A 23,821-nucleotide genomic window follows, 5' to 3' on the forward strand; every position below is an offset into this window, starting at 1 on the left:
GATGGCTTCACAGGTGAATTCTATCAAACATTTAGAGAAGAGCTAACAACCATCCTTCTCAAACTCTTCCAAAAAATTGCAGAAGAAGAAACACTCCCAAACTCATTCTATGAGGTCACCATCACCCTGATACCAAAACCAGGCAGATATACTACAAAAAAAGAAAATTACAGACCAATATCACTGATGAATATAGATGCAAAAATCCTCAACAAAATACTAGCAAACAGAATCCAACAACACATTAAAAGGATCATACACCACGATCAAGTGGGATTTATCCCAGGGATGCAAGGATTCTTCAATATACGCAAATCAATCGATGTGATACACCATATTAACAAATTGAAGAAGAAAAACCATATGACCATCTCAATAGATGCAGAAAAAGCTTTTGACGGAATTCAACACCAATTTATGATAAAAAGTCTCCAGAAAGTGGGCATAGAGGGAACCTACCTCAACATAATAAAGGCCATATACGACAAACCCACAGCAAACATCATTCTCAATGGTGAAAAGCTGAAAGCATTTCCTCTAAGATCAGGAAAAAGACAAGGATGGCCACTCTCGCCACTATTATTCAACATAGTTTTGGAAGTCCTAGCCACGGCAATCAGAGAAGAAAAAGAAGTAAAAGGAATACAAATTGGAAAAGAAGAAGTAAAAGTGTCACTGTTTGCAGGTGACATGATACTATACATAGAGAATCCTAAAGATGCCAGCAGAAAACTACTAGAGTTAATCAATGAATTTGGGAAAGTTGCAGGATACATAATTAATGCACAGAAATCTCTTACATTGTTATACACTAATGATGAAAAATCTGAAAGAGAAATTAAGGAAACACTCCCATTTACCATTGCAACAAAAAGAATAAAATATCTAGGAATAAACCTACCTAGGGAGACAAAAGACCTGTATGCAGAAAACTATAAGACACTGATGAAAGAAATTAAAGATGATACAAACAGATGGAGAGGTATACCATGTTCTTGATTTGGAAGAATCAATATTGTGAAAATGACTATACTACCCAAAGCAATCTACAGATACAATGCAATCCCTATCAAACTACCAATGGCATTTTTCACAGAACTAGAACAAAAAATCGCACAATTTGTATGGAGACACAAAAGACCCTGAAGAGCCAAAGCAGTCTTGAAGGAAAGAAACGGAGCTGGACTAATCAGACTTCCTGACTTCAGACTATACTACAAAGCTACAGTAATCAAGACAATATGGTACTGGCACAAAAACAGAAATATAGATGAATGGAACAGGATAGAAAGCCCAGAGATAAACACACGCACCTATGGTCAACTAATCTATGAGAAAGGAGGCAAGGATATACAATGGAGAAAAGACAGTCTCTTCAATAAGTGGTGCTGGGAAAACTGGACAGCTACATGTAAAAGAATGAAATTAGAACACTCCCTAGCACCATACACAAAAATAAACTCAAAATGGATTAGAGACCTAAATGTAAGACCAGACACGATAAAACTCTTAGAGGAAAACATAGGAAGAACACTCTTTGACATAAATCACAGCAAGATCTTTTTTGATCCACCTCCTGGAGTAATGGAAATAAAAACAAAAATAAACAAATGGGACCTAATGAAACTTAAAAGCTTTTGCACAGCAAAGGAAACTACAAACAGGACGAAAAGACAACCCTCAGAATGGGAGAAAGTATTTGCAAATGAATCAATCAACAAAGGATTAATCTCCAAAATATATAAACAGCTCATGCAGCTCAATATTAAAAAAAGAAACAACCCAATCCAAAAATGGGCAGAAGACCTAAATACACATTTCTCCAAAGAAGACATACAGATGGCCAAGAGGCACATGAAAAGCTGCTCAACATCACTAATTATTAGAGAAATGCAAATCAAAACTACAATGAGGTATCACCTCACACCAGTTAGAATGGGCATCATCAGAAAATCTACAAACAACAAATGCTGGAGAGGGTGTGGAGAAAAGGGAACCCTCTTGCACTGTTGGTGGGAATGTAAATTGATGCAGCCACTATGGAGAACAGTATGGAGTTTCCTTAAAAACCTAAAAATAGAATTACCATATGACCCAGCAATCCCACTACTGGGCATATACCCAGAGAAAACCATAATTCAAAAAGACACATGCACCCCAATGTTCGTTGCAGCACTATTTGCAATAGCCAGGTCATGGAAGCAACCTAAATGCCCATAGACAGACGAATGGATAAAGAAGATGTGGTACATATATACAATGGAATATTACTCAGCCATAAAAAGGAACGAAATTGGCTCATTTGTAGAGACGTGGATGGATCTAGAGATGTCATACAGAGTGAAGTAAGTCAGAAAGAGAAAAACAAATATCATATATTAATGCATATATGTGGAAGCTAGAAAAATGGTACAGATGAACTGGTTTGCAGGACAGAAATAGAGACACAGATGTAGAGAACAAACGTATGGACGCCAAGGGGGGAAAGCGGCGGGGGGAAGGGGGTGGTGGTGGGATGAATTGGGAGATTGGGATTGACATGTATACACTGATGTGTATAAAACTGATGACTAATAAGAACCTGCAGTATAAAAAAATAAATTAAATAAAATTCAAATAAATAAATAAATAAATAAAAGAAAATTATAGACTAATATCCAGCATGAACACAGACTAAATGTTCTTAAATTTTTTAACAAATAGAATTCAGCAATATAAGAAAAAGGATACTATATCATGACCAGGTGGGGTTTATCCCAGGAAAGGATAAATAAGGTTGGTGTAACATCTGAAAACTAAATAGCATAATTCACCAAATTAACATACTAAAAAAGAAAACCCAAGCGATCATCTCAATAGACGCAAAAAAGATCTGACAAAATTGAACATCCATTCATGATAAAAAAATGCTCAGCAAACTAGAAATAGAAGAGAATTTCCTCAGTTTGATAAAAGGAATCATCAAAAAACCTAAAACTAGCATTATACTTAACAGTGAAAGATTACATGCTTTCCCTCTAAAAATGAGAACAAGGCAAGGACATCTATTCTTACCACTTCTATTCAATATTTTATTGAAGTCCTAGGCAGAATAATTAATTAGAAAAAGAAATTTAAAGGCATAGAGATTGGAAAGGAGAACATAAAGCTGTCTTTATTTGCAGATGACATAAGGGTCCACATAGAAAAAGAATCTATAAATATATTACCTAGAATAAGTGAGTTTATCAACATCACATGATAACAGGTCAATATGCACAATCAATTGTATTTCTATGTGTTAGCAGTAAACAATTGGAAACTGAAATTTTAAAAAATATCAATTATAACACACCATCAAAAATATTAAATACTTAGGAAAATGTTGAATAAAATATGTGCAAGACCTGTTCACTGGAAGCTACAAAACTGCTGAAATAAATTAAAGAAAACCTAAATAAATGGAGAGAGACATCATACTTGTGGGTCAGAAGACTCCTTATTATTAAGCTATCAATTTTCCCAAAATTGATCTACAGATTCAACATACTCCCAGTGAAAACTCCAGCAGGAGTTTTTGTAGAAATTGATAAGCTATTTCTAAAATTTATGTGGAAAGCAAAGAACCCAGGATATCAAATAATTCTCAAAAAGAGAAAACTGAATGACGTACTACGTGATTTTAAACAGAAAAATTCTGAATAACTAGGATTAGTAGAATGATGTCACAACATTTTACAAAGACAGATCTTTCCATTTCCCTAATAAATATTTATCATTAATAATTTTAAACACAACAAGTGACCCATTAAGAGTAGCCATTTCCTATAATTTTATGAGTTTTAAAATTGCCAGATTCCCATCCAAAGATAATAATGATTCATCTTTCCCCTTTATAAACTACTAGTCATGCACAAAACTCCACAAATGCTGCTTCCTTGGAACCATCATCTCTGGAGTTTTACAGATGATACTTCTTAACTACTTTCAACAACTTACTTACATGAGGAAAGAGAGACACACACAGTGTTGAAAAGTTTCAGTGATTATTATCAGAATCAGAAGTAACAGACACTTCCATTATTAAGTGTTTACTGAAAAAAAGCCAGGCAGTAAGTTAAGTACTTGACATACATTATCACACTGAAGAAAATTTGTTGCAGTGAAAATGAAAATCACGAGGGGACTACGAATCAAAGGACAGACTTTTATCTGTGTTTCTCTCAAAAGATTTAGCACACAATCGCACATGTGCTTTAAATACATCAAAGTGTGTGTTTCGTTCATCTTTAAGGCAAAAATGTCAGGTAAAGATGAGAGGTGAAGCAAGAAGAAAGAAGTCTTGCCGGTCCTAATGCATTTGTTCTCACTCTGCCCTGAACCACCCGAGTGCCATAGCAAACTCACAGGATATTTCACGTCTTCTGGGAAACACAGCGATACTTGATATCTGTTGGACACCTTGAGAACGAGCTCTAGGCAATTCACGGTTTCAAAATCAGATTGCACTACATTCTTTTGATGATTCCATATTTTGTGAATTTGGATTTCTGGTGGTCGCTGTGATTAAAAGAAAGTACTGTAAAAAATCAATGTTGAACTGGAAATGGGGTGGCAGTGTCCAATCTGATTCCAAGATTTGAGAGGCTGTGTGGCTCCCAACAGGTGTGCAAAGATCGTTTGTATTAATTTTGCAAGTAATTGTGGTTACTGAATAATGAGATTAAAATATCATTTTTCTTTTCTTTCTTTTTTTTTTTTTTTGTCAAATGACTAATAGGTTACAAGGACACAAAAACTTATTAAGGTGTTGGGACCTAATTATAGTACTTGATAAATGGAACTGTCAGATCCTTCTTTTGGCCTAGGGGGTGCCATGAAAAATTACTGGGACATCAAGGGTGCCCACAAACCATGAAGCTTTGGGAACCTTGGCCAGGTCTCCTGGGGTCTCTCCAGTGGATAATCCTGAATCCCAGCACAGCTACAATAATCCAAAGCATAAGTGGATTTAGAGTGAAGGTAAACAAGGCTTTGCCCTAGAGCCTGCCCGCATTTGCCCTGCGAGGGCTCTAGCAAAGCATTCAGCTGTCAAACGCTTTTGGAAAATCTGTAGAAGTGAAATATTTAAACTGCAGTTGGTTGAAACCATTGTCTCCTTCCCTCTGTCACACATTTCCTGTCCTGTCGGAGTGCTGTGGGCATTTGGGGATGTGGCTAAGAGAAAAGTAAAACTAGAGGGACCATTTTGCTTTGCGTTTAATTTATGTGCTTAGAAGTCACTTCTGGTTCTAGTTATCTATCCTGGGACAGAAACAGTTTCCAGGGGCACTGCTACTGCCACCCTGCCAGCGCCCCTACTGCAGGCCACAGGTTGTATGGAGTATGGTGATCTGGCCTGGAAGTATGTGGGTAGTGGAGAAATATGCCAGAGGAAAGACTAAACTAATAATAATAGTAGTAATAATAATAATGACAATAATAAGAAGAAATAATTCTATTCTCTTCAGAGGAAACATTACAAAATATGTCACACGAAAAGGCGATCAAAGAATCTACAGCCAAAAAGTACAGGGGGGCGGCGGGCAGGAGTATTTTAAAGGTGAAAGTGGATCTGGTAGTTACTAACAACATCATGACATTTTTCTGGGTTTTGTGGAGTTTGTAGAATTTGTCCACTTTAAAAAATTTTAACTTGTGGCAGTTTGTTTTCTCAATCTAAATAAGGAATCATTTCCATGCCTCCTGCTGTATTCATAATTGTGAATTTTTTTTCTTAAGAGGGTGCCCCTAATTGTCCACGTTTCAGATCCCATAAAACTGGACCAGCCAGGGGTAGGTGGGAGTACCAAATCTTGCCCAGGGACCGGGCCTGGGTCCCACCCTCGTGGCTCCCTGACCCCCTAGAGCACGTGGCTGGCTCACAGTGTAAAGAGGGGGATGCCCGAGTCAGGCCAGCAGGACACCTGAGCTACACCTACAGGGCACACTGCCTCTGCCGGCCAGGACTCTCAGTGACCGAAAAGTCACCATGGCCAGCGTGCCATGAATACACTTTTATTTTTAATTGTTTTTATATTGCAGTATAGTTGATTTACAATGTTGTGTTAGTTTCCGGTGTACAGCGAAGTGATTCAGTTATACATATCTATACGTTATCTATCTACATCTAAATCTATATATATCTGTTCTTTCTCAGATTCTTTTCCCTTATAGGTTATTACTGAATAATGAGTGTAGTTCCCTGGGCTATACAGTAGGTCCTTGTTGTTTACCTATTTTATACATAGTAGTGTGTATACGTTACTCCCAAACTCCTCATGTATCCCTCCCCCCAACCTTTCCCCTTTGGTAACCATAAGTTTGTTTCCACTGTAGAAGGACCAAGGCAGCCCTCCAGGGTGGCCCCTGCTCCACATCTGGCTACAGTTGTCCTAGAATTGGATCTGGACGCTCTGTCCCTCGGCCCCATCCCTTGGTCCCTTGTCCCTTCTCCATGCAGAGCTGCCCACCCTCTCCCACCCCAGTTTAGCAGCTCAGGTTCACAAACCCAGCGTGTCTGGGAGAGACAGGAAGGGCAAGCTGAACTCCAACCTCAGAACATTCCTAGCGGGGTCAGCAAGGCTGGGTAAGGTCGCAAGGCTCCTTGTTAATGCCAGAGTGACTCCAGAGCAGACCTGGCCTCCAGTCCCGATTCTCTGCCCCTCACAGCTGTGTCGCTTCAGGCAGCGGCTCTCCCTGTCCAAGCCTCAGTCTCCCCTCCTGCAACATGGAGATAATACCACGACTTCTGGGAGTTGGGAGTCCTGAATGAGAAAAGCACAAAAAGCACTAAACCCGATGCTCGTCTCGAGGCCACGAGCTGGGTTATCACCTCCCAGTTCTCAGCCCTGCGCTCAGCCTCCCCGGTACATCGCAACACCTCCAAAAGGCTCCTCCCACACTTCTGAAACTTCTAAGAATCCCACTTCTACATTCTAATTCGGGCAGGCCTGGCCCATTTTCGGTGTCTCCCCTGAGTAATTGCCACTTGGGGTGCATGAACTTAACCGCAGGACCCCCAAGGACATCCCCATCTCCTGTCTCATCTACAACTCCCTCCATCACGTGGCTTTGAGTCCCCAGCTCTATCTCCCAAGATTCCTTAATGCACACTCTCCACTCCTGCAAACCTGCAGGGAGGATCTTACCTCCAGTCTACAGAGATGGGGAAACAAACAGAGGATCAGAGAAGTCAAGCACGATGCTCAACGCTTCGGAGCTGGCGAGCGGCAGAGGCGGGAGCCATCTGTCTGGCCCCCCTGCTGGACTCTTTGCTCTGCCTCTGTGGCCTCCCTTCCAGGTCCCAGCCCCTCACCCAGCCTCCAGTCCCCCGCAGCTCCTGCAGTTGTGGGGACACACTTCGCACTTCCAGGCCTGAGAACTCAGAGCCAGGATTCAGGATTAACAACGCAAACTTCCCTTCCAGCAAGAACAATCGCGCTCTCCAAATTCTCAACAAAGCTGGTAAGCAGGGCTAATTGGGAAAACAAGACACAGTATATTCGAGGGAAAAGAAAGAAATCCTCCTTTATTCAACGGGAACAGCATGTTCTCAAAATTCAAATCAGTTGCAGGAGCAGATTGATCAAATCACTGGCATTTTAAGGCATTGTCCCACATTTAGGACCAGCTAGATAATTCGCAGAGCCCAGTGCAAAAGGAAAACGTGGAGGCCCCTTGTTCCAAAATTATTAAGAATTCCAAGCTGGTCACAGCAGAGCATTAAGCCAGGGGTGGGCTCCTCCTCAGGGGGTGGCACACTGGTGAAGCCGGCCCTGCCCGCTTTCCAAACTCATCTGATTTAAAACCCAAAGTGCACACGAAGTACTGAGAAGCGTCACACTTGCTCAGGACCTGATGGAGATGCTGCCTTAATCTGGCTGAGCCCAGGAGCCCACAGGCAGTCAGTCTATAGGAGCCGAGGAAACGTCCCCTATGCTAGGGGGCAGGCACCCCCCTCCTGTGATCTAAGATGCCCGGTTACAGCTCACACTCCGTGAGGCAACCCGTGCAACCGCAGCAAGCCCCTCGTGCCGAAGGTTCCTCCTCTTTAAAATACGGAGGCTCAATCGGGTGGCTTCCAAGGTCCCTCTCGGCTCCACAGAGAAAGGGAAGAACTCACTTGTGATTTTTCACCTAATTTCTTCAACTTTAAATGCCAGCAAAGACAGTCATACTCTAAAGACTACTAATCGTAGCACAGCCCGATCCTGACAGTCGACAAGATGCAGGGGAAAGGACAAAATGGGAAGAAAGAAGCTCAGCCAAAGTGATGGCTGGATTCGTCCAGGGTCTACTTGCCAAAGGACTGTGGCAGGCTGGTCAGGGCAGCCTCCCTCCTGCACGGCCCCAGGCCCCCTGACACTTCCAGGCCAGCCCTCTCTGCCTTCCGTGTGTGGACCTGGGCATAAGTGACAAAAGAAATAACGTTCTTTTCAAGGCAAGGGCACATATGCATTGTACAGAGGTTGGAAATGAAAGCCAATGAAAGCCAATATTCGCATTTTCATTTGAAGCACCAGAAGAAGTAATGACCCCTGAGGTGCCAGCTTGGACCCACAACTGCTCTGAACTCAAAGTCCTGCCCAAAAGCCTTGGGAAATTTCTCTTTTCACAGCCAGCCAGTCTCCCACAGGCTCAGAAACTGTAAATAAAGGAGCAAACACAGCAGGCTTCCAGTGGGGTGTCATGAAAACTTAAAATAGCCTTTGGGAATGGCTCAGTTGAGTGAGGGGGCTGGGATGCACTCCTCGCCTGTCATCAGCCACCCTCCCACAGCCAAAGCACCCCGAGCAGGAGCTCCCCATGTGAGGTCCCGTCTCTGGAACCCCATCCTCCAAGGACCAGCCTAGATTCAGGCCTAGAAACCAGCGATACCTCAGAATGCATTGCCATGGGGGTATACGCTGGAGGCTGTCCTCTTCTTCATCTTTAGAGGGTCCCAGGGTCACATCTGAATATTTCTCTGTCCCTAGTATGGCGAGATTAAAAGTAACTACAAAGAGCCTACTTGCTTGGTAAATAAATCCAGGCCCAAATCCAGAGGGGATCCCCCAGGAGGAAATGATTACACGCCAGGCACATCATCCACACGGGCCCAGGGGTCTGTTCTCACCAGTCCCATTCCATTCACTGTTGGCACCTTTACCTAGAGGCCAAGAGGAGCCTGGTGAGGCTGGGGTGTAGCCTGGTGAGGCTGGGGTGTGGGAGTAGGGGGATGGGAGCGTTGGGCACCACACTGCCCTGAGCCAAAGGTCCCCCTCCTTCTGATGGGGATAAAACAGAGCAGAGAGAACGAGAGGGCTGCAGGCCAAGGCCAGCGGGTGGGGAGGCCAGCCACTGGCACGGTGGAAAGAGAGAAGCTGGAAGACTGAGCTTTACCCTGAACGGCGGGCCCTGCCACGACTTTTATTTATTTATTTATTTATCTAAATTTGACACTTTTTTTTTTTAACATCTTTATTGGAGTATAATTGCTTTACAATGGTGTGTTAGTTTCTGCTTTATAACAAAGTGAATCAGTTATACATATGTTCCCATATCTCTTCCTTCTTGCGTCTCCCTCCCTCCCACCCTCCCTATCCCACCCCTCTAGGTGGTCACAAACCACCGAGCTGATCTCCCTGTGCTATGCAGCTGCTTCCCACTAGCTATCTATTTTACGTTTGGTAGTGTATATATGTCCATGCCACTCTCTCATTTTGTCCCAGCTTACCCTTCCCCCTCCCCATATCCTCAAGTCCATTCTCTAGTAGGTCTGTGTCTTTATTCTTGTCTTGCCCCAGGTTCTTCATGACCTTTTTTCTTTTTTTTTTCTTAGATTCCATATATACGTGTTAGCATACAGTATTTGTTTTTCTCTTTCTGACTTACTTCACTCTGTATGACAGACTCTAGGTCCATCCACCTCACTACAAATAACTCAATTTCGTTTCTTTTTATGGCTGAGTAATATTCCATTGTATATATGTGCCACATCTTCTTTATCCATTCATCTGTTGATGGACACTTAGGTTGCTTCCATGTCCTGGCTATTGTAAATAGAGCTGCAATGAACATTTTGGTACATGACTCTTTTTGGATTATGGTTTTCTCAGGGTATATGCCCAGTGAGAGGGTGTGGAGAAAAGGGAACACTCTTGCACTGTTGGTGGCAATGTAAATTGATACAGCCACTATGGAGAACAGTATGGAGGTTCCTTAAAAAACTAAAAATAGAACTACCATACGACCCAGCAATCCCACTACTGCCACGACTTTGATGGCAGGATTGGAAGGTGGCCTCCACAACTCTGGCCAAGCGCAGGCACCCCAGGCCGAGTAAGACACCTGTGCCAGGTGTGTAGGCGCGCGGAGACAGGGCCAGGAAGAGGGCGGTTAAGTAACCCGACACTGCACAGCTGGGAGAGGGGCTCGTCCACATCCAGGGAAGGCACGGGGATGCCTTTTCACTAAGAAAGGCTCTCTTTGTGAGGTTGCATGATGAATTCGAGAATTACCTTGAGGGGCACAGGAGGAGAAGGCCAGACCAGCTGAGGGGGACACAGAGCAGCAGGGAGGCTGCAGTTAAAGGAGCCGGGACAGCAGAGAAACACAGAACGCTTCCTCTTCTGCTGAACTTTGACTGCTTTCTCCCTGAGGGTCAGGAGAGAAACCAATTTAAACAGGTCCCTAATGGCTAAGGATGCATGAAGTGCAAAGGGGATGGGGCCTCCTTTTTGCAAGAGCGGTTGCCTGGGGGAGAAAAAAAAAAAAAGCATAACTCAGTGACCGCAGCAGAGATGCCCTGCGAGACTCATTTTCTCCATGCTTTCAGTTTGAGTGACTGCATTCTGTCTGTCCCACTCCATTAAATTCCAAGGAAACTTGTCAGCCACGGCTCCAACCCAGAGTCTGGCCCAACGCTGATCTGGAGCGTGGAGACAGCAGAAACAGAAGCGAGACCTTGCACATTCCAGGAAACCAGACCCCCATTCTAATCGGTGCTGCGGCTGCAGATTCCAGGGCAGAGGGGCCCGTGCAGCTCGGTTTCTCTGAACCCTGCAGGGAAAACCCTCAGGAGAGAGAGGCATCACTTGGCCGTGGCCAAGGCAGCCGACTGAGGTCTAAAATCCACCTGAAAGTCCTGTACATCATCAGGGCCACCATCTGCAAATCTAAGTGAGACAGATCGAAGCAGAATAAGACACAGCTTTGGAATCAAGCTTCCCATGGCCAAAGGCCCTCAGCCCTATTTTTGCCAAAAGAAACTGAATTCGCAGGTAGCAACCGTTATTTTTTTTTAAAGATGCATAATTGGATGATGGACCACTACACTCTCTGTCTGTTGCAGAGAAATAAAGAAGTAAAATTCAGGAGAGTTACGTGTGACCCATTTCTCTGCTCCTAGTGAATAAAGGAGGAAGATGGGGAGGAGCCCGGGAGCCTGGCCTCAATTTCCAGCCCACACTGGCACTTCCAGGGCCTGGCAGCCCCTGGCTTTCCGGTGCAGTCTCTCAGACGGCTCAGAGTGGGAAAAGCTCGCCTGACGCCAGGCCTCAGACTGCAAACCCGTCCCCCATATCCATGGGCCCTGAGCGAGTGACTGTTTGCAGGGCCTGGGACCAGGCTGCCACCGATGATGCTGGAAAAGGCTCGGGCAGGTGAAGTGAAGGAGGGGAAAGGCAAGTCGAAGACAGCCTCTCTGGAGGAGGAACAGCTTTCAGGGGGCACCCGGCCAGCTGGCTGTCACTCATAAGCACGGCCCAGTTCTCTGCAGCTTCAGCTTTACCGGTAAAAGATGCCTTTTCCAGAACAATGCGTCTATGTGAAAAGGTGCCTGTTATTGATAACCGCTTTTCAGTCTCACTGGCAAAAAAAAAAAAAAAGTCCTCGCTTGCATACTCATGGTGAATGCTTGGGTTTGCTGGGTATTGTTGCCTTTAATAGTTTTTTTCTGACCTGTTGGATGTTAGAAAAAAAGTTTCCAATCAGTTCCACCACACGATTTCTTTTTTCAGAAGTCTCCTGAACACCCCAATGATGTGTCTATTATTATCTTTGGGGAAACAGCTGACTGCTCGGCTCACAAAAACACTATTAACTTTCCTCCTGATAAGCATCTGGCTCCAGTCTCGACCTTCCCAGATTTCTCAGCTGGGTTCCCTTCCTGCTCCATCTCCTCCTGGTTGTTGTGTCTGAAGTGGCCAAGGCAGCGCAGGCTCCCGAAGCCTCCAGCTGCAAGCAGCGGGCTGGGAGGTGACGGGCCCATTTATTAAGGGTCTGGGACGCACTCCTGAGCTGTCAGCAGACACCCTCCTGTAGCCCCTGGTCGGGGAGGGTGGGCCTGGGGCTTGGGAAAGTAGAAGGGGCGATGTGATGGTGAACCAGGACCCTCCGTCCGGGAAGGGGACAGTTCTTCCTGAGAGGTACCCGCCGTCCGGGAAGGGGACAGTTCTTCCTGAGAGGTACCCGCCGTCCGGGAACTGAGACAAAAGTCAGAAGGAATCTTTGGCTCAGGTGAGAAGTGAATAGTGGGTCTTAAGACCCAAGACAAGCCACTGTCCCTCTCTGGGCCTCAGTTACCTCATCAGTAAGACGAGGGGCAGACTAGACCATTTCCGACATCCTTTCCAGCTCCAAAAAAACATTGTATGATCTAATAAATCTGAAAAGGGCATTTCCTGATCTTTTCCTTTCAGTATGTAATTCCCATCCTTATAGAATATTCTTATTTTCCAGGCTGGCTTCCTGCATCCTGTGCTCCGGTTTCTTCGGAGCCACCTCAGCCGTCTAGTCACTTTCAAGGTGACTTCTGGGGCTGGGATTAGGATTTCCGCAACAGGAAGAGGAGATAAAATAAAAGTCTGGCCTTAACTACGTTCACACAACAGAATATTATTCGGTCATAAAACGGAATGAAGCACGGACACACGCAACGTGGATGAACCTTGAAAACATTACGGTCAGTGAAAGAAGCCAGTTACAAAGGACCACAAATGTATGATTCCATTTATATGAAATGTCCAATGTCCAGAATAGGGAAATCCATAGAGACAGAAAGCAGATTAGTGGTTGCCTAGGGCAGAAAGGAAGTATGGGGTGACTGTAGCCGGTACCGGGTTGCTTTTTGGAGTGATGAAAGTATTCTAGAATTACACAGTCATGATAGTTGCACTACTCTGTAAATATATAAAACCTCTGATCTGTCCGCTTTAAAAGGGTGAATTTTATGGTATGTGAATAATATCTCAATAGAACGGCATTAAAAAAAAAAAAAAAGAAAGAAGTCACTGTTTCTTTTTACTTCTTTAATGTGGCTACTAGAGAACTGTATTTTATATATGTCGCTCCAGTTGTATTTCGGTCTACGTGTAACCAAACAATCTAATAAACATATTGCTCACTTTTCCAAACAAGCACAAACAGTCTGGCCTCCTCCTGCATCCTGGACAGAGCTGGCATCCGGGAGGCTGAGTGCAGAGAGCCGTGGGCTGGACGTCCAGAAACTCAGAGTCTCTGTCACAACCTGGCTTGTGACCTCGGGCTTTCACATCCCCTCACTGGTCCTGGCCCCTCAATGAAAACCCAAGTGTTGGACCAGATGACCTGACGACCTGACCCTTTTAGGTCAGACAGTCTGTAATTACAACTCCATCCGCAGGTAAAATCAAACTTTAAAAGTTCTCATTCTACCCCAAACATTGCTTATCTCCTAAAAGCAGTCAATCTGGGAATAAAAGTCACTTCAAGACAGACCAGGTAATTTACTGACTGAGCAGAGTGACCGGATTGCTACCATCCTATTCCATTTATCCTGAAGGATTTCTTTCGGGAGAATTTCTTCTTGGCTTCTTCTGCCCCAGCTGTCAGTGACTTAGGAGGTGGGTAATTCTAGAGCTGATGGCAACGGATATGGGTACAACCCCCTGGAAAATAATTTGGCAACATACACCGAGGGCCATAAAAAAAACTTAACCTTCCATCCAGTCATTGCACTTCTTAGTATCTATCCCAAAAGAATAACCCTAGATTCAGAAATAACCATGAACACAAAAATGTTTGTTTTGGGGCAAACGTGGCCCAAATGGACACAAAGAAGGGCTAGTTAACCAAATGGTGGTAATGCTCGGGACAGAAGTGATGAAGCTGCTGGAATAATGGTGGAAGCCTGAATCTTTTTTCTTCTTTTATTTTTGATGTGATTAAAGTATATTTATAACTTTCAAAAACTGGCATAGTGCAGTATGCCACCAAATGTATAAATGCATTTCCCATGATGTCTAAACAGTATGGTGAAAAGAGATTAAAAAGAGTATGCTGAGAGAGGAAAATCTTGGAATATTCATCCCAAAGAAAATCAGACCACAGCTTAAAAGACATTGAAGCATCTCAGCCCTGATTTATCTGGTGTGTCCACCACTATATTTATACTAATTTTTTTCTTTTTAGAAAGAGCACTGTAATTATGGTTCAAGGGCATTAATAGGTGCTTAGAACTCTTGAGAGGAGCAGTCAGTCATTATATGGATAGCTTTTTGGTCATCTTCCAACCCAAGGAGATTATTTTTGGCAGGAGTTGGGGAGGAGTTTTCTTTAGCATCATTTTGTAATGGGAGACTAAGTGAAAGCACCCACTGTTTCTGCCTCATGGGAATCGTGTGCATGGACCCCAGCCTCTCCCAAATAACCCCCTGCTTTAGCAGGAAAGTACAGCTGAGGAGGGAAGGGCTCAAGGGCTCTGCCTTGGGCCTCAGGATAGAGCCCACACTGGCCCACCATCCTCCTGCCTCGATGAGCTAAGCATGTTGTGAGAGTCGTGTTCCCTTTGCGTGCCTCTCTCTGAAGTGAAGGCTTGGGTTATGGGACCTGCGAGAACCTTCCACACTCAGATATTATGGGCTGGGATTCTGTCCACAGCCAACTGGTGTCTTTGGCCAGTCAACAGCGTCTCTGCGAGGACGGAGGTGTCCTTGTCCACAAAATCCCAGAAAACATGAAAATGGAGAGTTGATGTGGTTAGAGATGGGTTGTGGAAGGTGAGGGCACAGCTGTATTTTTCAGGGATCAGTGCGTATGGGGCCTTTCTAGATGGTCTCAAACTCTTGCCCTTCCTCCTATACCTTCTGTGCTATTATCAGACTTCTCCTCCTGGGTTTTTTCCAACGAGGGCTGAACCACATTGGGCTACATTTTCCAGAGCCAAAAAGGTCAAATTGGTGGAGAAATGTCAAACTAGGACCTAAGAAATCCCAACTCAGGCCATTTCTTGACCAGTAAATGTTCACTAGAAACTTAGCCTGAAAACTCAGCGTGCAGACCACAGGCTCCCTGGTAAAGAGCACACGCTCTCTGTGGTGGAGACACAGAGATGGTTGTGTGGTCAGAACCCAGGTTTCCAAAAACTAGGAGGCCATAAAGGAGACAACAGTTCAGGGCTCCAGAATAGACTCCAGAGACATCAACACCCATCTTCCAGGAACTGACAGACCAAGCAGGCAGAAAATCAGTAGGATATAGTTGACCTTATCAATCCACTAGACCTAACTGATGTTTATGAAACACTCCACCCAACAACAGCAGAAGATTCTGCTGTTCACATGGAACATTCACCAAGAGAGACCGCATCCTTGACCAGAAAACACATCCTAACAAATTTAAAAGAAGACCAAAAAAAAGAAGAAGAGAAATCATACAAAGCATGTTCTTAGACCACAGTGAAACTGAACTAGAAATCAATAACAGAAGGTGAGCTGGAAAACCCCCAAGTATTTAGAGATTAAATAACACGCTTCTAAGTAACATCTGAGTCAAAGACATCTCAAGAATAATCTGGGAGTGAGGCAGACTTGGGTTCAAATCCTGGCTCTACCTCCCTCTACTGGGTAGCCTTGGACAATTATCAGTCACTCCTTGGAGCCTCATCTCTTCTCAGCTGGAGAATGGAATGATGCCCCTCCCTCCCTGGGTGGCGGCGAGGGAAGCACAAGTTTGGCCCATAACACAAAGAGCACAGTGCCCAGCTCCCAGAAAGCACCCAGTGGTGGCAGCTCTTCTGGTCATTGTTCTGCCCACTGATGTTTCCTACCACCTGGCTGTCCTGGAGAACACTGCCCCTGTCCCCCCCACCGCCCCCCCAGGCTAGCTCACTCTCTGCCAGAGAAAAGCACACGTGACTGCTGAACGTTGAGCCTTCCCTCCTCTGTATCCCGTTGGCAGCCATCGGCCTGGACAACCCCAACTGGCAGAACCCTCTGTGTCCATCCATCCCCACCGAGCAGGGATGCCACTTGGAATACTGGCACCAAAGAGAGAGCTCTCCGAGTCCTGGGGTGTGAGATGACTCAGCTGTTGGATGATCTAGTAAAGTCTCGCCCGAGACTATGTGAAAGGGAAGTCGACCACAAATCTCACCAAACTCTCAGAAAAAAAATAATAATAATAAAATAAAATAAAACAGTTTATCAGGCAGACAGGCCTACCGTCTTCTCCTTGAGATTTGATTGCACAACTAATGAAAAAGATGTTTCCTGAGGTTTGAAAATATTGCACAAGGCTCTGACTCATTAAGACAGGGCTTATTCAAATTTGAAAATTATCAAAAAATTCCAGCCACAACAATACGCCCTCTGAAACCACCATGTGCCCGAGGAAGCATGATTATCTCCTGGTGAGGGACCAGCTGCTGTCACGGGACGCTGTGGAGGACTGCTTTTACAGAACACACTGACTTGACAGTTTGTCCTAGGAATCGAAAATAGTAGGGTATCCGTGGGCTCCCGAACTTTTATTTTTTTTACCTTAAGATGTGACAAATCTTTCCTTGTGAGGAATTCCCGAAGCATGGAAAACAAACTAAGCATCGTTCAAGCAGGTCTTGGGGCTGCTACACACTGCTCTCTCCCGCGCGTCACATACGCTAAGAAGGGTTAGTGAGATGACATGTGTAAAACCCCAGGCATGCAGCTCTTCATTCAAGAGAAGTCACACACTTCTCAGATGGTACAGACAACGACTGGGGGTTTCCGAGGGTGACGACAGGCAACGTGGTGTCTGAGTCTCTCTGCCCAGAGAAGCTTTTCTAACATATTTGTTGGCAAACCCCAAGTCAGCCTCCAGGACACAGGTCCTGCATCACCGTCCTTCTCTGTGACGCCTTCTTTAACCCACTCACGCACCTTATCCCCAGGGAGACATCATTACAGCGCTTCCTCTACTGAGCGGACTCCTTGACGATGATGATGATGATTATGATGATGATTATGATGATTATGATGATGATGATAATTATTATTATAGCTAACACTGATCCAGTTCTAGTAATGCACTGGGCACAGTTCTAAGCACTAAGTTCATATAATGAGGCGTTTCCATCTTTCAACAATCCTATGACATAGGTATGTACGCACCATTATTTTTCTAATGATTTTACTGATGAGGAAACAAACTTAGAGAGTTTAAGTCACATACGAGAAGTCATCCCTTTAGAAAGTGGTGATGTGACTGACTCCTTAAGCCGGGTGTGATATGACCTACTACGAACTTCTTGAGATCATGGGCTACCCAGCCTTTCTCACCTCTGATTCCTTCTATCTGGACCTTCTAAGTACGTAGAAGGTGCTCAATAAATGCTCTGAATTAACTTAGAACTCATGTCACTAATTCCAAAAGCTGAACTCTGCCCTTCCAGCAGCAACAGACATGCCTCTTCAATGGGAGCCATTTGGGATGGCTACACTTCTCATTTTCTCTGCTGACATTAATTTTCTCTCTTTTTGTTAACAGCAGAGAAGATGGGGAAGGAAGGAGAAAGGGCTCAGGAGGGAACTCACTCCAGAGGATACATGCAGCCCAGCCTCGGAGCCCCTGGGAAACAGCAAGAGCCACTAGGTTCAATGGAGCTCACCTCCTAGGGCTGGGCATGTCACCACAGTGGTCATCTGGGGACTTACAACAGCTAGCACAAAGCTGCAGTACGAGGCAACCAGACCCAAGTGGGCCACAGGCATTCAACTCGAACCCTGGCTTTAACCATCAATAACTTAAGAAAAAGAAATAACTCGTAAAGAAGCCAGCCCAGGCTTTAAAACAAGGATGAGGTTACCACAATTCTTCAGAGACTAGTTTTCTTCCAAGAATCACACACCATTCCAGCTGGAAGAGCCCTCAGAGATCACCTGGTCCAATCCCCTCACTGTTGAGGCTCTGAGGGTTCGGGGGCCTATCACCTGGTCAGGTAACAGCCCAGGCAGGGTCAGAGGCAGTCTCGGCCTGTCAGTCCCTCCACCCCAGCTGGCCTTCCAAGGAACCCTCACCCACTGTCAAGCTTGATTTCTTCTTCAAATTAAGCCTCACCACAGCTATTTATTCACTTGAAATATAAGCTCATGGAAAAGTCTGATTTCTCAATCCAAGGCACGGAACGGCGTCCAGGATCACACAACTCCAAATGGACTCAGAATCCAGCCCTGCAGTCCTGAGGCTGTCGGACGTCAGACCACAGTTAGCTCATGGTCCCCGCCATAATCACTTACTGAATGCAGTTATTTTAAGTGCTAATGCAATCTATTTACAGCTCCTCTGGATGGAATGAAGTTACTCAGACACTTGGCTTCTATACACTTGGCTTACTAATTTTACGAAACCTTAATATTTTAACTCTTTAGCAAAACCAACTGAGAACAAAAGAAGATAACCAACCAGAGTGAGCAAAGCCTTATAAACTATTCAAAAGACATCTAAGCCAGTGGTGGTTCTTCACCAGGAATGCATGGCCGGCCTCCACCTTCAGAAGCCCTCCCTCGTCAGGCCTGGGGTGAGACCAGGACAAGGAGTTCCTGGGCTTGGAGACCTCTGGGCTTGGGGCTGCTGGGGTTTTTTTTGGGGGGGGGGGCGGGTAGCTTTCCTGGAGAGTGTATTAGGAGGAGAAAAGGACTAGGCTTCTGATGCTTGAGGAGCCTTTTTCAGGCCTCTTTTCTGGCTTCCTGTCCTTTTTTTGGCAGAAATCTGCTACACATCCTGGCTAGTTTTTTGCAGTGTCTGGGAATCCAGAGGAGCCTTTCTCTGCCCAAGAGCAGTTTGGGGCCTGGGGCTCTGGTTTGGACGCATCTCTGCTACAGCCGCTTCTGCTTTTTTGCTTTTTTTTTCAGCAAGGGCTGCCTTGATGGCAACTGGGGGCAACCATGTCCTCAGACTCCTGTGCCTGCGGAGTGAGAACTGTGACGTGTCCTTTGTTTCTGTTTCATCTCAAGGCCATGGCCATCTGGAGCTCTGTTTATTCCAGCTATTAGCTTCGGCTTAGCTGGGGTTGGCTTATAATCTCGGTTTCTCTGTCAACAGCACAGAGTGCTTATGAATGGGCTGTGGACCAGATGCACGGGTTCAAGTCCTGGGCAAGGTACTGCTCTGTGACTCTGTCTCCCAGCTGTAACCCGGGGAGGATTACAGCATGCCCCTTATAGGGTTGCTAGGAGGATCAAATGGGTTAACACAGGCCTGGCACAGGATAAGCATGAAGTATATGTTAGCCCTTATTATCAGACTATTAGTAATTGCAATTCCTTTCTTTTTCCGTAATCCCCTGACCAGTATAGAGTTTTTGCTTTAAGCTAATCCAAACTGCCCCTGGTGGAAGACGACGGCTCTTTTGATCTCTGGTATAACTGGACACTTTCCCATCCAAACCCTGACAGCAGCATTGATTTCTGAAATAGAGGATTTGCCTTCATTTCCAGAACCATGATTAGAGACCCTCTCTGAAGTCTTTGTGAAACAGCTTACAGATAAAAGTGCTTTCTTTCGAACGGGGGCACATTCCGCCATCCCAGGATCCACTGTGGCTCCCGAATGCTGCTCGGCAGCCTGTCCTACCTCCCTTGCCCTCGCTCTCCACTCCAGACAAACCCTCTTCGTGATCTCGTGAATCGGGGAGCCGATCCTTCCCCACGTCCTCGCACGGCTCGCTCCAACTCCAGGCCTCCAGCGCCTCCTCCAAAAGGCCTCGCATGCGCACTCCAGCTAAAAGAGTGCTCCTGCCAAGCCTCACAGCTGCAGCAGGCGGCCAATGCACAGCAGTTAACAATGACATCAGGTGACCTGCTTGTGGGCGGGGCTTCGACTGAATGAAGTCTTGGCTCCCAGGCTCCTGTCCTCAGAGGTACCTCCAGGAAGTCAAGGGTGGAAAGCTAGATGGGGGGGAGAAGGGCGGCAAAAGTGAAACCTTCTGTTGAGGAAAGACTGGGTGGCCGTGTATCTCCAGCACCTCTGGTTTCTTCCTTCGTTCACTTATTCATTCAACATCCCCCCACGCATCTGCCAGGTGCCTCCTATGTGCCAGGCAGACACACACACACACACACACACACACACACACACACACAGTGCCGGATGCACCGTAGAGCTCAGTAAATATTTGCAGAAAGAAAGAAGGACAGAGAAGAACAGTTCTGCACCCTCTGTCTCTCTCTCCTTTCTGGGCCACCACGCTCATCCTTCCGTGGCTGTCCCCTCGCTGGTTCTCCTGGGAGCCCGCTGTGGGCCTGACAGCCAGTGGGAGAGGACCTGTTTCCCTCCACACACACAGCGACTATTAATGACCTGAAACTTACTCAGTGACTCCACCTCGCTGGCAATAAATTCGGTGCTTGAATACCGCAAGTTACTCAGGACCCCGCGCAGCGAGACTACAGTGACAGCTGGCTTGTTTTTGACAAAAACACACAATGTGCTTTTTGTATAGTCATCACCTCACACCCAAACTACTGCACTAGCCCGAACTCCGTGCCCTGGCGTGTTCTGCATTCTACTGCTAGCTTCGTCCTACCCAGGTTTTTTTGGTTATTGTTTGGTTTTTTTGTTTTGAGCTGCCCTGGCTCAAGAACATCTGAGAACACTTTGGCCCTGGGGCTCTGCACCACCAGCTGGGTCACCCCTGATGCCCCCCACCCCAAGCATCCCCAGTCACACCAATCTATTCACCAAACAAGACTTGGCTCAGCCTGACCCCCACACTCCACATGGGATGCACTTCGGGCCCTCCCCAAACTTCCTTTACCCAGCCTGACCTCCCTTCCCCAGGCTTGGGGTTAAACACTGGGTTGCTTCTGAGTAAGGCTGTCCGGGTTCAAACTCCAGCTGAGTGGCCTTGGGCAAGTAGTTCAACCTCAGTTCCCCCACCTGTAAAATGGGAATGACAGCAAAGGCTCCCTCCTCTCGAGGCTGTGAAGGCCGAGTGCAGTCACACGTGTAACACACCAGGCACACGGACTGGGGCACAGGGTGGGCACCCAATATGCACGCGTTGTCATGACCATATCTCAGACTCTGCAGGTTCACTTCTCTCTGGAATATCTCTCCTCCACCCTCTAATTAGGCTGTTTCCTGAGCGCGGAGGCTGGCTCCCTGCTCCTGTGCTGGCGGAATACACAGTCTCCGTTTCACCTACAGTGCTCTGGCACCTTCCTCTCTGTGTCGGCCAACCTGTGCCAGGCCCTAGTGCTGGACCGTTTTCCTACAAAGAAAACCTAGAGCAGCCCCTTGCACTGGGCTCCCCTCTTTCCCTTTCCACGCACCGCCCGCGGTGAAGAGGCACCATGTGGCTGCAACCAAGTGTACTGCCAAGCAGGGCTGGCCCATCCCCACACCGCTGGATTGGCCGTAGCTGAACTCGGTATTGTTTTTCCACATGGTCTCTCTGACTGGAGAGGAGAAGCATCCCTCTGGAAGGTCCCGCGAGAGAGTTAGACGATTGCTCCACCCTTTGCCCCATCACCACCACCTCCCCTGCCAGGATGGGTCTTGTTGATAGAGAAAAGATGCTTAAGGAGGGAGAGGGGTACACTTCTTCCTCATCCCTAACCCTCTCGCCTCACCCCTAACCCTCTCGCCTCACCCCTAACCCTCTCGCCTCACCCGTGCGTCTGCATTTTCTGTGATCCAAAACCACATTCAGCTTGTTCAAAAAGAACCAGTTTCATTTTTGTGGGGTTGGCTCAAAACACGGGAAGCAAGGCGGCAGCAACGCCGCTGCACCGCCTAAACTGGTGCATGGCCAGGGCGGCGGGGGGGGGGGGGGGGCGGGGGGGACAGGGAGGTCATCTGGGGAAACTGGGGAGCCTGACGGGCAACACCGTCCCTTTCAAATAAAAAGTCAATGTTTTCAACGACAGTATCCGAAATAAAAATGAATGCATGGTTAATTTTAAAGGGGAGGGGGGGCAGATGCAGAGAAAGAAGGGAAAGCCACAGAAATTAGACCCTGTGGTCCCAAAGCCTCAGATTCACGCAGCACAAGGCACCTTTTTCAGCCCCGAACTTCTCAACTCTCTTTATGCCCGCATTCCCGTCTTGTTTGTCCCCCAGGCCCTGGCGCGGTGTGGTTCCCCGCGGGGCACCCAGCAGCCGGCCAGCGGGCGGGATGCCCCGTCACCCTGGCTCCGGGCTTCTGGACAGGGCACGTCCAGGACCCGCCGCGCGCGGAACAGACCCTGGGCTAGGCGCAAAACTCGGTTCCGACGGAGCCCGCGCAACGCTGCCACCGCGGGGGCGGGTGCCCGCCTCTCCCGGCCAGTGGGCGCTCGGAATACCCCGCCCAGCTTCGCTGCCCCTCTGCCGGCCCGTCCGTCCCGCGGGGGCAGGTCGGGGCCGGGAGGCGGAGAGCGGGGAGCTCCCCGGAGCGCAGGTACCTTGGCCGCAGGCGCCGCGCTGCAGGACGATGACCGGCGGCCGGTGCAGACTCTCAGAGCGGCGGCTGGCGGCGCGCAGCCGGCACAGGTTGGCGTAGGTAGTGGCGTCGCTGCCGCACACCGGCTCGCTGCTGGCGCACACGCAGAGGCCGGCCTGCGCGCGCCGCCGCACCGTGGCCGAGGCGGGCACGCCGAACGGCACCACGCACTGCAGCCCTTCGCCGCACGGGCCCTCCTGCAGGCCGCACTCGGCCCCCTCGGGCGCGCCGCACACCTCGCAGCAGCCGCACGCGTCGCGGACGCGGCCGCCCTCGCAGTGTCCCGGCGGCGGAGCGCAGCGCGCGGGCTCGCAGCGCTCGGGACACCCGGCCGCGCCTGGCGCCGCGAGCAGCAGCAGCAGCAGCAGCGGCGGCGGCGGGAGGAACGGGGCGCGCAGGGGCTGCATGGCGGCTCCGACGGCGGCGGCGGCGGGTTGGGCGAGGGCAGGAGAGCGGCGCCGGGGAGAGCGCGGGAGGGACTCGGGGCCAGCGGGCGCGAGCGCGCGCGGCCGCGCGGCCCAGCCCATTGGCCTCGCGGCGGTGACGAGCCGCCTTGGGGACGGGCACTGCGCCCGGGAGGGGGGCCGGCCGGATGGCGGGAGGGCGGGCGGGCGGCTGGACCGGGGAGCGCCCGCGGCGGGGGCAGGGCGGGCGCGCCGGGGCACGGCGGGGCTCGTGGGCGCGGGCGGGGCGGCTCGCGGGTGGGCCCGCCGGCCCGCGGGGCCCCGTTTCCCGGTTTCCACTTCCCACGTATCCGCCTCCCGCGGCTTCCCTCGCCGCGATTCGCGACCTTAAAACTAAAAAGAGGCTCTGCACGGGGGAACCTGTGGTGGCCCGGCGCGCGAGCGCCCGGGAAAGTTCCCGCAAATTGCCGAGTTGGGGACCCGCCCCGGCCGCGGGAGGGGCCGTTGCCCAGACCCCGGGCGGTGGCACCGCCGGCCCCGGTCACGCGCTCTAGAGGAGGAGGACGAGCATCTCTCTGGAACTGACCCCCGTGCTCGGCACGCGCGACCGGGACCGTAGACCCTGTGCAGCCCTGCGAAGAAGGCGGGGCCCGCGGGGCTGGCAGAAAGCCAGCGCCCAGATGCACCATTAAGTGAA

General features: G+C 48.0%; 1 protein-coding gene across 1 annotated transcript in view; it reads right to left on the reverse strand.

The window, feature by feature from the left end:
* The window catches only part of HTRA1 (HtrA serine peptidase 1), a 56,492-nt gene extending 33,230 nt beyond the window's left edge, over positions 1-23,262 (reverse strand). Inside the window, exon 1 of the mRNA XM_036828738.1 lies at positions 22,683-23,262. Within this exon, the coding sequence (XP_036684633.1) occupies positions 22,683-23,247 (565 nt within the window). The 5' untranslated portion in view covers positions 23,248-23,262. The remainder of the gene's footprint in view (positions 1-22,682) is intronic.
* Positions 23,263-23,821: the final 559 nt, after the last annotated feature.

This window comes from Balaenoptera musculus, chromosome 16 (assembly GCF_009873245.2).
Source record: "Balaenoptera musculus isolate JJ_BM4_2016_0621 chromosome 16, mBalMus1.pri.v3, whole genome shotgun sequence".
Classification (NCBI taxonomy): Eukaryota; Metazoa; Chordata; class Mammalia; order Artiodactyla; family Balaenopteridae; genus Balaenoptera; species Balaenoptera musculus.